The sequence below is a fragment of the Fusarium oxysporum genome, chromosome V, assembly GCF_013085055.1.
Source record: "Fusarium oxysporum Fo47 chromosome V, complete sequence".
In the NCBI taxonomy this organism is placed as follows: domain Eukaryota; kingdom Fungi; phylum Ascomycota; class Sordariomycetes; order Hypocreales; family Nectriaceae; genus Fusarium; species Fusarium oxysporum.
Window position 1 is genome coordinate 1,121,061 of NC_072844.1, and position 9,514 is coordinate 1,130,574.

General features: G+C 50.2%; 3 protein-coding genes across 3 annotated transcripts; 1 reads left to right on the forward strand and 2 right to left on the reverse strand.

Moving 5' to 3' along the window:
* Positions 1-1,860: 1,860 nt before the first annotated feature.
* On the forward strand, positions 1,861-3,695 carry FOBCDRAFT_33740 (uncharacterized protein). Its single transcript, XM_031183554.3, has 3 exons — positions 1,861-2,414; positions 2,604-3,140; positions 3,216-3,695. Exons 1-3 carry the CDS (start codon positions 1,988-1,990, stop codon positions 3,638-3,640), a joined length of 1,389 nt encoding a protein of 462 aa, XP_031039196.1. The 5' UTR covers positions 1,861-1,987; the 3' UTR covers positions 3,641-3,695.
* A 1,073-nt stretch (positions 3,696-4,768) lies between these two features.
* FOBCDRAFT_33751 (IEC3 subunit of the Ino80 complex, chromatin re-modelling-domain-containing protein) lies at positions 4,769-6,170 on the reverse strand. The gene is made up of 2 exons (XM_031183551.3): positions 5,813-6,170; positions 4,769-5,749 (listed from the first exon to the last, which is right to left on the reverse strand). The coding sequence occupies exons 1-2, from the start codon at positions 5,992-5,994 to the stop codon at positions 4,918-4,920; spliced, it is 1,014 nt and encodes a 337-aa protein (XP_031039193.2). The 5' UTR covers positions 5,995-6,170; the 3' UTR covers positions 4,769-4,917.
* Positions 6,171-6,372: 202 nt separating this feature from the next.
* Positions 6,373-9,288, reverse strand: FOBCDRAFT_182362 (syntaxin-binding protein). Its single transcript, XM_031183558.3, has 5 exons — positions 8,998-9,288; positions 8,724-8,940; positions 8,286-8,671; positions 7,392-8,235; positions 6,373-7,343 (listed from the first exon to the last, which is right to left on the reverse strand). The coding sequence occupies exons 1-5, from the start codon at positions 9,035-9,037 to the stop codon at positions 6,716-6,718; spliced, it is 2,115 nt and encodes a 704-aa protein (XP_031039200.2). The 5' UTR covers positions 9,038-9,288; the 3' UTR covers positions 6,373-6,715.
* Positions 9,289-9,514: the final 226 nt, after the last annotated feature.

Genomic DNA, 9,514 nt, shown 5'->3' on the forward strand with positions numbered 1-9,514 from the left:
CCATATTCGGAAGCTCACAATCACTACATATCCCGACTCTAAAACCCGGCATCGAGTGTCGGTATCTCATTCCTGTTGCTCGGACATCAACCGAATATCGTCCCCCGATGACGGCGCGGAGAGTGGATACCCTGACCGGAGATCCGAGTTGGAGAACGGAGATGCGCTCCGCGCCGAGATGCAAGAGGCCGGGAGGTGTTATTCCCGGTAGAGTGTGCCAAAAGAGTTTATATAAATCAATCAATATGAAGCTCAGAGCATCATCATACTACCTACACCAAATTGAGGTTCTGAGGCTTGCATCGGACCCGCTTACTTCCGGCTCATGTTTTAAGATCGACCACCTGTAACCGTATCAAAATGCAACTGAGAAGCTTCCCGCACTCGGCGATAGTAACACCGAGATGAGGCAAAAAACGAGAGCAGCTGTCATGCACGAGATGTAGCGCCTAATTTAAAGCCAAGCAGCCATAGCGTCCGGCGGTAGTCGTCGTCCCCCACTGAGCGGGGAACCAAGTGCGGAACCCATCGACACTAATGTTAACCGTCGAGGCTGGGACTGGCTGGGCATTTTTTCTCTCTGCTTGCAGCTTTTGATGCGGTGCCCCAGCTCGGTCAGGTACCGAGCCTCATCCCCAAAAGAACCTGGTAGGAAGAGAAAAGGAATACTCGAGACACACCCTGAGAGTTGGGGGGATGTAATGGAGGCTACGAGGGGTCTAAAGACTCTCGAAAATTATCGCGAGATGGTCAATTGAGGTGAAGTTGAGCTTCATGTTGGACAAGAACGTCATATGTAGACACTTTAGATAGAAAGACTCGACCCCTGTCATATCATACATAGCATGCGATTGTCTAAAAAGATCATGTCAGCCACGTTTGATATCCCGCACCGTATCATCCGTCTTCGGCCTTGGACCCTACAAGGCTAAAAGGAAAAGAGAACAGTCCGTTGTCGGAAGAATTGGATTTGAATGTTCCTTTGTCCTTCCTATTTCTCTCTCTCGATTTCGGCTCAAATCCCATCTCTACATCATCAACATTGTTTCTCGTCAACAACTTCAGCACCAGAAGAAAACGACGTTTCGATCGAATCGAGCCTTGTAAGTGCAGCTTTTATATGTCACGTCGTTGCTAGCTTCGCTAGTTGTCAGTGGTCAATTGTCAGCCACAATAGGTGTCATGATACAGTTGTATCGTCATTGACCAACGATATTCCTCATGAGCATATTCGAAGACCGCAAGGCTTCTTTTAGATTCGCCTCATCTAAGGATTTTAGCAGCTAAATACTATAGATCTGATCTCAGATTGGATCATACCTATTTCTGCTGAATTAAAGATGCACTACCAAAGCCTCGTGGTCTTGTCAGGACAGACATTTCCTAAAACTCACACCCCTCAAGAGGCCAGAGGCAAAAGAAAACACTCAAAACATGAATCGCCTCATAAACCATTTCCCCTCTTCCCATTCTTGCTTACGCGCGCATCTGTAACTAACACTTGACGAAATTCCCCAGCTTCCAATCGACTAGCGGCGCCTCTTGATCAAATTCACCCCGTCTCATTGGGGGGAAACCACGCATCAATCACACCTGCCTACCTAACACTTACCCCATATTCTCCTTCCCCCGTCGCATCGTCGGTTTTCCTCTCGGACGCCGCACATCAACCGAAAATCTATCCTCGGTTGAAGTTTAGAAGGTGCAAAACTACACCCCAAGCACCTTCCTGAACCCGACCTCCGACCTCCACTTCCGACCCCAAACCAACCGCTTGCCCGTCCGTGTTGCAGTTACACCCCGCGCTGGGCACTTGCACTTGCAGTTTGTAACGACTAGCGACTCAAGGAAAGTCCCAAGTCGAGCCAAACTTCCGGCGACGATTCCCGAGTCCGGTTCCCGTACCTGCCTGCCTTACCGTACCAGACCCTTTTTATACCTCTTTTATAAACTCCCAACTTCTTCCTCTTCTTTTTTTTCGCCCATCATGCCCGCCGCTGTCTTCGCCTCTTCCATTCAGCGATCTCTTCTCTCGTCTTCGCTGCGCCGTGTCGCTATCACTTCATCCGCCGTCCGCCCTGTCCGAGCTTCCTTCGGTGCTATCCAAACCATCTCTCCCTTCGCCGTCCGCACAATGGCTTCCCACCAGAAGATCAAGGTCAAGAACCCCGTCGTCGAGCTCGACGGTGATGAGATGACCCGCATCATCTGGCAGGTCATCAAGGATAAGCTCATCCTTCCTTACCTCGACATCGACCTCAAGTACTATGATCTTGGTCTTGAGTACCGTGATGAGACCAACGATCAGGTCACCATCGATGCCGCCGAGGCTATCAAGAAGTACTCCGTCGGTGTCAAGTGTGCCACCATCACCCCCGATGAGGCTCGTGTCGAGGAGTTCAAGCTGAAGCAGAGTAAGTTAATTCCCATTCCGACCCTGTCTTAGTTCGCGTTGCGCCTCGATGTTCGCCCCGCCAATCGCAACCCCGCATACATGAGGCATGCAGGAAAAGCAACATGAGGGGAAACAAGCAGCAGCAAAGCGAATGAAACCTGCAGTAGTCAGCTTAACAAAATTGAATTCGGCTAACTTGCATGTCCAGTGTGGCTTTCCCCCAACGGAACCATCCGAAATGCCCTTGGTGGTACCGTCTTCCGTGAGCCCATTGTCATCCCCCGCATTCCCCGTCTTGTTCCTGGCTGGAAGAAGCCTATCATCATTGGCCGTCACGCCTTTGGTGACCAGTACCGCGCCAAGGACGCTGTCCTTCCCGGCCCCGGTAAGCTCTCCATGGTTTACACCCCCGAGGGTGGCCAGCCTCAAGAGATTGAGGTCTTCCAGTTCAAGAACGGCGGCGGTGTCGCTCAGACCCAGTACAACACCGACGAGTCCATCACTGGTTTCGCTCACGCTTCCTTCAAGCTGGCTCTTGACAAGGAGCTTCCTCTCTACATGAGCACCAAGAACACCATCCTCAAGAAGTACGATGGTCGATTCAAGGATATCTTCCAGGAGATCTACGAGTCCACCTACAAGAAGGACTTCGAGGCCAAGAAGATCTGGTACGAGCACCGTCTCATTGACGACATGGTCGCCCAGATGATCAAGAGCTCCGGTGGTTACATCATGGCCCTCAAGAGTAAGTCCACCCCTGTGGTCTGAACACTTGTTCAGGCTCTGCCTACTTAAAACGCATGAAAGCTAACATCTACAGACTACGACGGTGATGTCCAGTCCGACATTGTCGCTCAGGGCTTCGGCTCTCTTGGTCTCATGACCTCTGTTCTCATTACCCCTGATGGCAAGACCTTCGAGTCTGAGGCTGCCCACGGTACTGTCACTCGCCACTACCGTGAGCACCAGAAGGGTAACGAGACCTCCACCAACCCCATTGCCTCCATCTTCGCCTGGACCCGTGGCCTCGTCCAGCGTGGCAAGCTCGACGACACCCCCGAGGTTGTCGCCTTTGCTGAGAGCCTTGAGCAGGCTTGTATTGACACTGTCGATATTGACGGTATCATGACCAAGGATCTTGCCCTTGCCACTGGCAAGTCTGAGCGCAAGGACTATGTCACCACCAACGAGTACATGGATGCCGTTGAGCGCCGTCTCAAGCGAACCCTCAAGGAGAAGCTGTAAACGCATTGTCATCTGTCGTTTTTTTACAGCCTCCCTTTAGCCTCTAATTCCGCTTCCACCTTCCTGGCCTCTTATGCCTCTGCAAAGAGTAGCCACTATTTCATGAACTCTTAAGAATCGGCGTCGAATATGTTGTCACAACCTGAATAGCATCTCACAGTCTTGAGAACCACAAGAGCGTCACCTCTTGCGATCTCTTGGCCACTCACTTCCTCAGCAGAAAGGAAGTTGGCGTCGTCAAGAGCAATCATGAACCGGAACCTTCTGCACAGACACATGCAGTTGGCTAACGACTTATGAAAAGCATTCCTCCATCGTCATTGTGGTTGGATAGGATGTTGGGTTTTTGAATATGTAAAAGCAAAGATTTGAGGAGGAGACAGCATGTATCATGCCACCGAGTATTGGAAAGCAGATATCATGTAGAAAGCAAGCTTGTTCTTAGCATATAGATAAGATGGGATACCCAGCCCTGCTTTATAGTTTTCTTCACCTAGATCTTCCCTGGCCATTCGCATTGTGACCACTCGTTCCCCGTAGTGCATTCCTCCTAGTCCTTCTTTAGTCGCGGATCAATGGGTGGTAGAGTCATAAGATGTACTCAAATTGAGCTTAAAGCAAATCTATTGGACCTTGAAACTTGTCCCTGCACCTCTTCTCACATGTACGATACATTCGAATGCACAGCTGCTCTTGGTAGATGCCGCTTCTGACGCCTTTTTTTGTCATACTGCTTGCTGTCAAACCTCGGTAGTTGTCCGTAGCTAGCGTAACCGACACCCAATCTCCAAAATAATTCCCTGTTTCAGAAAAGCAACAATAACAACCAACTCCCTATTTCCCTTTTCCCCCTTCCAAAGAAAACAGATGTGCGTGTTCCTAGCTTCAGCGTCTGTATGCAGCCCCGTGGTGGGGAATGCCTCGGCTTAAGCCCGCACGTGTATATAAAAATGAAAAGGATCGTATAAAAGGCTGACATCAAAGGCTGACAAGTACAGAGGATAAACACACCCGCAGGCCCGGGTTGACCCGACCGAGATGGCCTCGGTTGGCCGGAAGGAAAACCGCGGTTGTCAAGGCATGCGATTCTGATGCCGGGGATTTCGCATACATACGGATTCTGTCCGTAGGGCTCCGTTCTTCGATTTCGATAGTAATACAATTTTGCAAGCTTTGACCATACAGTCGAGAGCGGCTACTCTCGCTCTAACAGTAGTACTCTCATGGCAAGGTTGCGTGTCTGGACACAGACGTATCTGTTCAGCCCTATGCCGGACCTATTCAGCGGAGGCTAGAGGAGCCTCCTTGTCTTTCTTAGACTTGCGTGCGCTTGGTGTCCCTTCTGCTGCTTCGCTCTTACGCTTCTTCTTCGTTGGCCGTGTTGATGAGCCACGAGGCTTGTATCCCGTGTCGTCTTCTGCATTCCTCTTGCGCTTGCCCCTAACAGCAGGTGTTGAGGCAAGCTCCTGATCCTCATCCATGCTGGCGTCCACGTCGCGCTCTGCGGCTGCTGCCGAACGAGCTGCAGCACTGACACGCTTGCCCCTTGTGCTGGCTCTTCCGCCGCGCTCACCTCGTGACCCACGCGTCTTACGCCCACCGGTGTGACCACCTTCAGCATCGTCTGCGTCTCCATGTGCTTCTCCGTCCTGGAGGAAAATCTTGGGAGCATGTTTGCGCAGCCAATTTGTCACACTTGTAGGATTCTTAAGATGTGGATGTGATTGATGATGATTGCCGGGATGAGCGCGGGGAGCGAGTGTAGGAAGCATATTCTCAGGGTCGAGGGCCATATCGATTTCGTAGATGTAGTTGTCGATGTCATCGGCAGATAAGAAATCGGCAGGATAAGTTTCGCCATCGACAGCCTTGAGATCGTTGACGATTTGTGGTAATGTCTCCTTGGCGCTGCTGTATGATGAATGTGGTACACTCTTAACAAGGTCTTCAAGCTTCTTCTTGGGTGTGTCTTTATGTAGCTCATGTTCTTCATCCAGGGGATGGACAAGCGCATCGGCTTGGGATGGAGGCTCAAGGGATACATCGACCTGTTTCTCTGGAGGAATTTGGGGAGAATTGTTGATTTCGAGCAATAGGTCCAATAAGCGGCTATTGATAGTAGGTTAGTATCGTGTCTGCTGGTAAATGGTTGATGGACTGGAGATAGCCTACTCGTTCTCTACAGCCAAGCGCTTGACCAATGCAGCAGCCTTGTCTTCTTGCTTGTGCAACTCCTCACCATCATGCATCTTGTGATCGAACACGATGCGCATCTTTCTATACTTCTTCTTCCATGATTTGTATCCAGCGCGATGACGAGTGGCGCCCTCTGTTTTCACGGGGGACTCGTCCATTGCGAGGGAGGCTGTGATCGACGCGCGATCGGGTGAGAGATATCGTCAATGAAACGCGCCGGGGTTGCGAATATAATCGAGATACGAAATGATCAATCGCGTGGTGTTTGTTGATGATACGAGTTGGCGATGTTGTCGATGCTGAAGGAAACAATGGGACAAGTAGAGAGTGACAGGGTTCGCCAATAAGATTTGATGTTTTGGCGCATTCAGTTCTGTTCAGGGCCAGGCCAGGCCAAACCAAACCAGGCTGTGACGGGACCTACGGGTCTCTTCAGGTGGTGTTGTTCTCACATTAGATCGGTACGTACCTTACAGTAGCTCAGGCACACTTGGCAGTTGCCCCAGATCAGCTTCTCCCAAGCCTGGTTCTAAAATGTTCCGCGTACCAACTCGGAGAGGCTTAGGGTAGCACGCAACAGTAAAGGAGACTTTGAGGATGTCACAAGAGGTGTAAGATTGATGAAAGAAGGGGATTGAAGCAAAATCTCCTCATTTGATTGCTTGCTTTATTGTGCTACTTATCATTATTTCGGTCAGCATACACAGATTCAGTCAACAAGGTACTTAGTGGTCCAGAAACACATCAACAGCATACCATTTCACTGTCGACGAGTTGTCTGAGAGTACCTTGCAAAAAATAGTTTCAAGTCAATTGGCAAGCTTTTATTGTGCCTTTATGATTCGGAAATCTCATTATCTATTCTTTAAAGCCAAAGCATCATGATGCTACCTCCTTTCCTAGTGTGTCTAGTTCCTCCTTAATGAACTCTGCAGCATTCACCATCTCTGTGCTGCCATATACAACCCTCTTCTTAGCCCTGTCGCCTCCTGCTCGACTTACCCACTCCTGCAAGTTACCATATTCATCCATGCTGCCACCGCCAACTGTAAAAACGACGGCTTCACTGAAGCCTTGTCTTCTTTGACCAAAGCTAGCAGTCTGTCCGGGCACTTGGGAGCCAGGCATGCCGCCTGGAGTAGCTCCAGCGCCAGACCGCATAGCACTTGGTGGAGGCATGGTGCCTCGAGCATTGGCGGATCTAGGATCGTAGTAGAGGTAGTGCTCTGTCTTGGCAATGGCTGAAGAGGAGGCTGACGAGGGGTCCATGATCGATTCGACGATCTTTGTAACTGTAAAATCGCGATCGGCAGGGAGGAAGTTTTTCACGCCGCTGATGAGACTCTCAAAGTTTGATGACAGACCAGTGGGCACTCCTGATTCTTTGAGGCGGTCGGTGAGACGAGATGACATAGACGAGAAGCGGCCGAAGAGATCTGAAGTTTGAGCAGGCTGAGCAGTGTTGTTGATGGTAGTGAGTTGTGTCATCTTGGTTGTAGCGCGAACCCTGTCCTGGTCAGTATGCGCAAGACAAATCATTGCTTTAAAAACTTACTGTCGAACATAAGGCAGACATGATACATCCGCGCCAGCTTCTGAGAGGGCCTTCTCGAAACCCTCGAATTCTTGTCGGCTCACTTCTTGTTCTGTACTCAAGTACCAGATGATGAACAATCGCAGCTTATCAACGGGTTCAGAACCCTTGGTACTGTCACTAATGATTTCCATAATCTGAGGTTTGGTCTGCTTCACAACATTCTCCTCCAGTTGGAAATAGTTGTCAAGCTGGCGGTCCTTAATTCCTGTCAATAAAGCCGCCAGGATGTTCATATGCATGTCGAGAATGCCTTTGCGCTCTCTCATTTCAGGAAGCAACGTTATTGCCTCCTTGAGATGCTGAGCGCTCGCGCTGGTATCGGCCTGCAAGTCTTCGAAATTTGTAACACCAGTCCTTTTCGTAATCGCAGCTGTTTCTTCTTTGTATTTGGTCAATTCAGCATCGATGTCCTCCGCTACTTGAGGGAAAGGACTGCCAGCGTTTTTGGCCCAGAAGAAGTCGTTTGTAGTCAAATCGTAACCCTTCTTCGTGGGGCCCTTGGCAGGGTTTCCTTCCTCCGCAGGGCTTTCGATGGTGATGCGATTCAGCTTCATGTTGAGAACATCGTGAACCAGACTTTGATATGTCCAAGAATGAGAAAGCATTGGCACCAAATCAATGTTTCGATCGAGAAGAATGAGTACGGGTCGGGAAGAGTGAGTACTGGATGAAGCGTTTGTTCGTGGCCCTGAGAAGAGGTTGTCCTTTGAGTTGAGGATATGATCTCGGAGTTTTCGGTCGAGACGCGCAGCGACCATCTCTGCAGCAGCGCCTTTGGGGCATCGGATAATGGGAATGACTCCTGTAAGATTTATCAGCATGTTGGGTTTGAATACAGAATGTCCGGCATACCCATAGTAGCAATCACACTGAAGAGACCGCTAACAATCTTATCCACTACGCGATCAAGCTCCTCGTCGCTGGTGGCTGCACTGTTCAATGCCCAATACGTATGCTCTTTTTGCATGCCCAGACTGAATAGATCTGGTTCAGCGACAATGAAATTTAAATATTGGTCAAACAGTTGAGCAATGTGTTCGGATGTTCCAGCAGCAGCAGTTTGTGTAGCGAACTCCTCGAGAAGGACACGGGGGAGGGAGGAGAGGAAGTTGATGTAAGCGGGAGTGTAAAGCCCCTTCTGCAAGTCGGATGTAATGGCTTGGAGGTTTTGCGCATTCGGTTCGAGGAGGTAGATGACTGGAACATCGGGGATAGGGTGCCTTGCGCCGCCAATGTGCCTGCGCAGCTCATGTTAAACATTGTATATCTTCGTGAGGCTCGTCGACTTACATGTGCATGGTTACGCCCATTGACCGCAAGTCGCTAACGCGCATAACACTGCTGATAACATCCCGACCGAGGTCATCAAAGACCAGTACCTTCCAGATAGGGTTGCCATCAGCATCGAGGATAGGCGCAACAGGAGCAAGTAGACCGTTGGCATGGGCTTCGTCGGCCTCGGAGGATTCGACAGTCTCGTTCAAGTTGAGGATTTTCTTTAGCGACGCTGAGAAAGGCATTAGTCGAAGAACGAGGGGCGCACCGAGAGTTCAGCATCACAAACCTATTTGGCGATCGCGCAGGGAGTTTCCCTTGGTTGCCATACTGGCAGATGACGTCGGGGCGTCGAGAGCTTAAGGTGGTGATAGTGGGATGTAATTCAGGAGAATGGCCAGGTCGCTTGTTCACAGCAGATTCGATTGTAGGAGGAAACGTATGTCGAAACAAGATGTTGTAGCCTTAGAGAATCCTAGGTACAGAATGTTCAGTCAATCTTCAACTCAAGAAATCGTATCGATTTGGTTGATGGCAGCTTGAGGCCACGATCCAATACTACGGTTGCTGGAAAGCTCCCCCGACGGCGCGCAAGCTGGAAGCACGGACCGATACAAGCGCCGACACGATTGGACATGGAAAGTGCCACGGTGCTGGGCCCGCTGGTTCCAAAGGGGCACTTGCCAGTGCAGTTGCCCACCGTCATGATTGTGTTTGTGCCTGAAATATGGGGCCACATCATAGCCAAACACGTCTAGGTCCGTTCTCTGAGTTCCATGCGAAATCGCCAGGGACTTCTCTTCATT

Excerpts from the sequence above, each read along its gene's own strand:
- FOBCDRAFT_33740 (XM_031183554.3), top strand. The coding sequence starts at position 1,988 with ATGCCCGCCGCTGTCTTCGCCTCTTCCATTCAGCGATCTCTTCTCTCG. Across the intron at positions 2,415-2,603 it reads GGAGTTCAAGCTGAAGCAGA|TGTGGCTTTCCCCCAACGGA; the intron begins GTAAGTTAATTC and ends TTGCATGTCCAG. Across the intron at positions 3,141-3,215 it reads TTACATCATGGCCCTCAAGA|ACTACGACGGTGATGTCCAG; the intron begins GTAAGTCCACCC and ends TAACATCTACAG.
- FOBCDRAFT_182362 (XM_031183558.3), bottom strand. The coding sequence starts at position 9,037 with ATGGCAACCAAGGGAAACTCCCTGCGCGATCGCCAAATAG. Across the intron at positions 8,672-8,723 it reads ATGGGCGTAACCATGCACAT|GCACATTGGCGGCGCAAGGC; the intron begins GTAAGTCGACGA and ends TGAGCTGCGCAG. Across the intron at positions 7,344-7,391 it reads TGTCTGCCTTATGTTCGACA|GGTTCGCGCTACAACCAAGA; the intron begins GTAAGTTTTTAA and ends TGACCAGGACAG.
- FOBCDRAFT_33751 (XM_031183551.3), bottom strand. The coding sequence starts at position 5,994 with ATGGACGAGTCCCCCGTGAAAACAGAGGGCGCCACTCGTCATCGCGCT. Across the intron at positions 5,750-5,812 it reads CGCTTGGCTGTAGAGAACGA|CCGCTTATTGGACCTATTGC; the intron begins GTAGGCTATCTC and ends TACTATCAATAG.